This window comes from Rutidosis leptorrhynchoides, chromosome 4 (assembly GCF_046630445.1).
Source record: "Rutidosis leptorrhynchoides isolate AG116_Rl617_1_P2 chromosome 4, CSIRO_AGI_Rlap_v1, whole genome shotgun sequence".
NCBI classification, from domain to species: domain Eukaryota; kingdom Viridiplantae; phylum Streptophyta; class Magnoliopsida; order Asterales; family Asteraceae; genus Rutidosis; species Rutidosis leptorrhynchoides.
In genome coordinates this window covers 27,100,816-27,104,886 of record NC_092336.1, presented here as the reverse complement: position 1 = coordinate 27,104,886, position 4,071 = coordinate 27,100,816, and the positions used below count along the sequence as shown (strand labels likewise).

At 33.7% G+C, this 4,071-nt stretch overlaps 1 protein-coding gene across 1 annotated transcript; it reads right to left on the bottom strand.

The window, feature by feature from the left end:
- Positions 1 to 2,172: 2,172 nt before the first annotated feature.
- Positions 2,173 to 2,840, bottom strand: LOC139903960 (uncharacterized). Its single transcript, XM_071885889.1, has one exon. It carries the CDS (start codon positions 2,807 to 2,809, stop codon positions 2,246 to 2,248), a length of 564 nt encoding a protein of 187 aa, XP_071741990.1. The 5' UTR covers positions 2,810 to 2,840; the 3' UTR covers positions 2,173 to 2,245.
- Positions 2,841 to 4,071: the final 1,231 nt, after the last annotated feature.

The window sequence follows — 4,071 nt, the reverse complement described above, 5'->3', positions numbered from 1 at the left end:
CGGGGGATTAGTGCCTACGCGTTGATTAAGTAGCACTAACGGATGTTATGAACTCCAACGGTCTTGTATGTACCGTTTCCCTTGTTCGAATTGGTTAACCATGGTTGTATGAGTTATGTATTGGCATATTTAATTATGAACTATATGCTTCTGGTATTGCTAGCTATTGTGGACTTGCGGTTATTGGTATATGCACGATATGTTGCATGATTGTCGAATTGCTAATTCGTGATTAATGTTGTGTTGTCGTGATGTAGTTAACCCTCCGGGGGTAGTTATTGGCGTTGTTCACATTGACGTTGGTGAACCTACCTTATTGATGGTATTATTAGCTTGTTGCTTAGTGATCGTATGGTATACTTAGATTAGCTTGCCTTTAGGCTTGGACGCTCCGGTATGCGGTATTTGTTTATTTATGTGGCGTGTCCATTTTATGCATATATATGTATGTAGTATATTATCATTCACTAAGCGTTAGCTTACCCTCTCGTTGTTGACTCTTTTTATAGATTGCATGCGGATTGGTGGCTCGGGTAAGCGCGAGGACTAGAAGACGTGCATAGTTGCTTTAGTGACTTACTTTTGGATCATTTAGGATTGGGTAGCGTATTCCCAATCGCCATGCTCGGCTTTGTTGTATTAAAAGTCTTTTGGTCAAATATTGTATTTCGGTACTTAAGGTGGTAAAATGGGTCGTTGTGGGACCCGCTTCGTAAACTCAATTTTATTAATTAAACGTGCTAGTTTTATATATATGAATTTATGGTTAAAAGCGTTTTGGCTAAAAATGTCGGGAACTAGTCAAACATTTTCGTTAAATTGACTTCCGGGGACAGCGGGCTTCCAGGTGGTTTGGCGCGCTGCGCACCCACCTGGCGCGCCGCGCAGATGAACTGCACCAGAAATTTTTTTTTTATGTTGTGAAATTTAACGGGAATTGTCGTGGTTTGGTTTGGGTTGTTACAGAATTGACGGCTGACCTACTTTTGTAAGTGTATTTCGGCTATCATCCCGAAAACGCACAACGACCTTTTTTTTTTTTTTTATGAACTATTTGTTTCATATCTAGCTTAGGCAATTATTGTGAACATTTGGTCCCTATAAGAGCATTTATTTTTTAGACTTTTAGTTGATTTGTACTTGTCACAATTAGGGATAGCACCCGCGGGTCGTGGATGCGGATCCATTGGATCCATCACCCGTACCCGCGGATTTTTTTTAAGAGACATCTAATTGAAACCTTGTTCGTTGAAACAATTTGACTATATTTTTACTCCCCATTATTAAACGGGCCATTTTGATGCACACTCTTAAAAAAATAATTTGTTTTTTAAGTTTTATTATTCAACCTCCTTTTTTCAACGGTCACGTTTTTAACAAAATATTTGACAAGTTTGGAAAAAAGTTTTTTATTGATTATCATCAAAAGTTTTCTATTGTCACTCTACTGGATGGAATTATGGCATACAACCAAAATTGCAACCCAACACTTGATTAGTGATTCGTGATCGTTTGAGATATCTTTTAATTACACTAAGCTTTTCGTGCTGATAACGTGTTATAATTCAGTAGGCTTATAACTACCTTTAATGGTTATAAGAACAAAGAGAGAAAAAGAGAGAAGAAGGAGAGAAGAAATATTGATATTGATATTTCAAGAGAAATGGTGCACCTTAAATGGTTACCATACATGTCTATTTATAGTATAAAATATTACTATGCAAGAAATATAATAATAATAAAATTAACATCCAATCTAGATATTTTATAACACAATCTAGATATTTTATAACAGGAAATAATTTATTTGTACACTAATTTTATAACATCTCATAACAAATCTAGCAACCAAAGTTTTTATTATCATTTGTGTGAATTGTGATTATTATGTTAGCAAAATCACATTGTAGCACTATTTGATTCGTACATGTAACAGTGTAAACATATGCTATGTATTTGATCTCAGTCCAAGTATTTGTTTCTTGTCTTCTGTTTTCGAGTTTATAGCCAACATGTAATATATGAATATCAAATCAAATCAATTAGCTCTTACTATTTTTTTTCCAAATTAATTACATACATGTAGACTATAAATAATCAGTTTTGTATCAACATAGATGAATATCAGATGATAAGAACTTCAGAATCTTGAAATAGAAGGGAACACTCATAAAACCAGAAAATAATGATAATAACATTGATTAAACTAAAGCTGAAGCCTGTGTCATTATAGTACCAACAAATCTTAAAAGCACAAAAGAACAACAGAAGAAGACACCATAAAAATATAAATCAAGATCAAGAAACCAAAATGCAGAGCCCAATTCCTCTTAAACTTACCAAAATAAGTATCTGGTGGCTCTTGATAATTAATCTCATAATCATCCCTAACAACATCTTCACCGCCAGCAACCACACTACTCATTCTCATCCTGATCTGCCTGAGCCGCTCGGTGGCTAACCCAAGTGTCAGTTTATGGCACCGTCTTTGATACTTGAACCCATTGATGCACCTAAGAGTCTGAGCCACTGACACATAGAAGATGAGGTGGGAAAGTGAGAGTAGACCAATTGGGACCCAACAGTGACGACATTGGAGCCGAGGGGACTGGACTTGAGCTGCAAATACAAGGGCCAAAAATAGAAAAAAGAGCTGAAAAAGCTTCCATAGCTCCTTTTTTTGTAGGTCCACGGCTCGTTTTTTCTCAAGGGTTTTCTCGAAATGAAGCTGGATTATGGTGTTTAATGCTTGCAGGGCAGTTTCTTTTGGTATGCTGTAGTTATGGTGGTTGCTTTCGTACTCTGCCATTTTAGCACGAAAAAAGTACCCTGATGTTGTTTAAAAGAGAGAATTTAGTACATTAGTCAAAAAGCGAAAAGATTAGTTGTTTGCTAAATTCTTACCTATAACTAGTATAAGTCGAAGAAAGATGCACAACCAAGATAAGTGTATACACTTTACAAGTTTAAAATTGAGTTTAACATTATGCAATAAAAAAGTTAGATCTAAATCCAACCTCCTAAACCTAATTTATATTTATTTCTTTAAGAATTTTGGGAAGTAAATTTATAGTATCTCCGTTTAGCAACTTGCTAATGCAAATGTTACTACAAAGAATTGAGTTCTACAACTTAATTCTGCAACTGTATATGCAAACATAACCAAAATTATTCTTGAGAAAAATAATCCTGACAAATAACTCGCTTAATAATCTACCATCAAATTGAAGCCTTCCATTTGTGAGATTTGAAGCTCACACTTATACGTTAGCTAGTTAATCATACGAGGTTCATTAGCATATGATCATTTATTTATTTCTAAAAGCAGTACGCGCTAAATTACACTACACGATAAAAGAAAAAATTCTATACTAGTAAAAAAACCTATTCAAAGTGAAATAGTCTACAACAATCTCATGTTTTTTTTTTTTTTTTTTTTTTTTTTTTTTTTTTTTTTTAAATTCTTTTTTTCTCTTGTATTTAAAGCCAAAGTCACTGATCTTTACATAGGGTTTTAGATTTCACTGCTGTAAAAGATTCACTAATTTTGTCATTATTTAACTAAAACTTTAAACCTCTAACTACTGGTAAAGTACTTTTCATAGACATTATATGCTGTTTAGCACCATATTCCAAAACTGAACTATACATTCATATAAATCATCTTTCATTGTAACATAGTGTTCATGAGCAACACAATTAAATTTTACACTTAATAAAACTTAAAGACAAAAAATAAATAATTAGTGACAATGATAAAAAATAAATAATAATACCTAATTTTCAGCAGGCAATTCCAAGTTCCAATCTTGGTAACCCAATTTGCAACTATAAGGTACCCTTTCTCTGCATGTTCACAAAAACAGACTTTATTATTAAATTCAAAAGAAAAATATAAAGAAATTAAAGAATTAAAATGTGTGCGAGTGAAAGAGAGACCAGATTGACCATTTTAAGTGAGTGAGTGTGGGAGTTGAAGTGAGGAAGTGGGGGATGATAGAGATATGATCTGATGGCGATGGTGGTATTGGTATTGGTATTGGTATATTCAATAAATAAGCCCTAATTTCA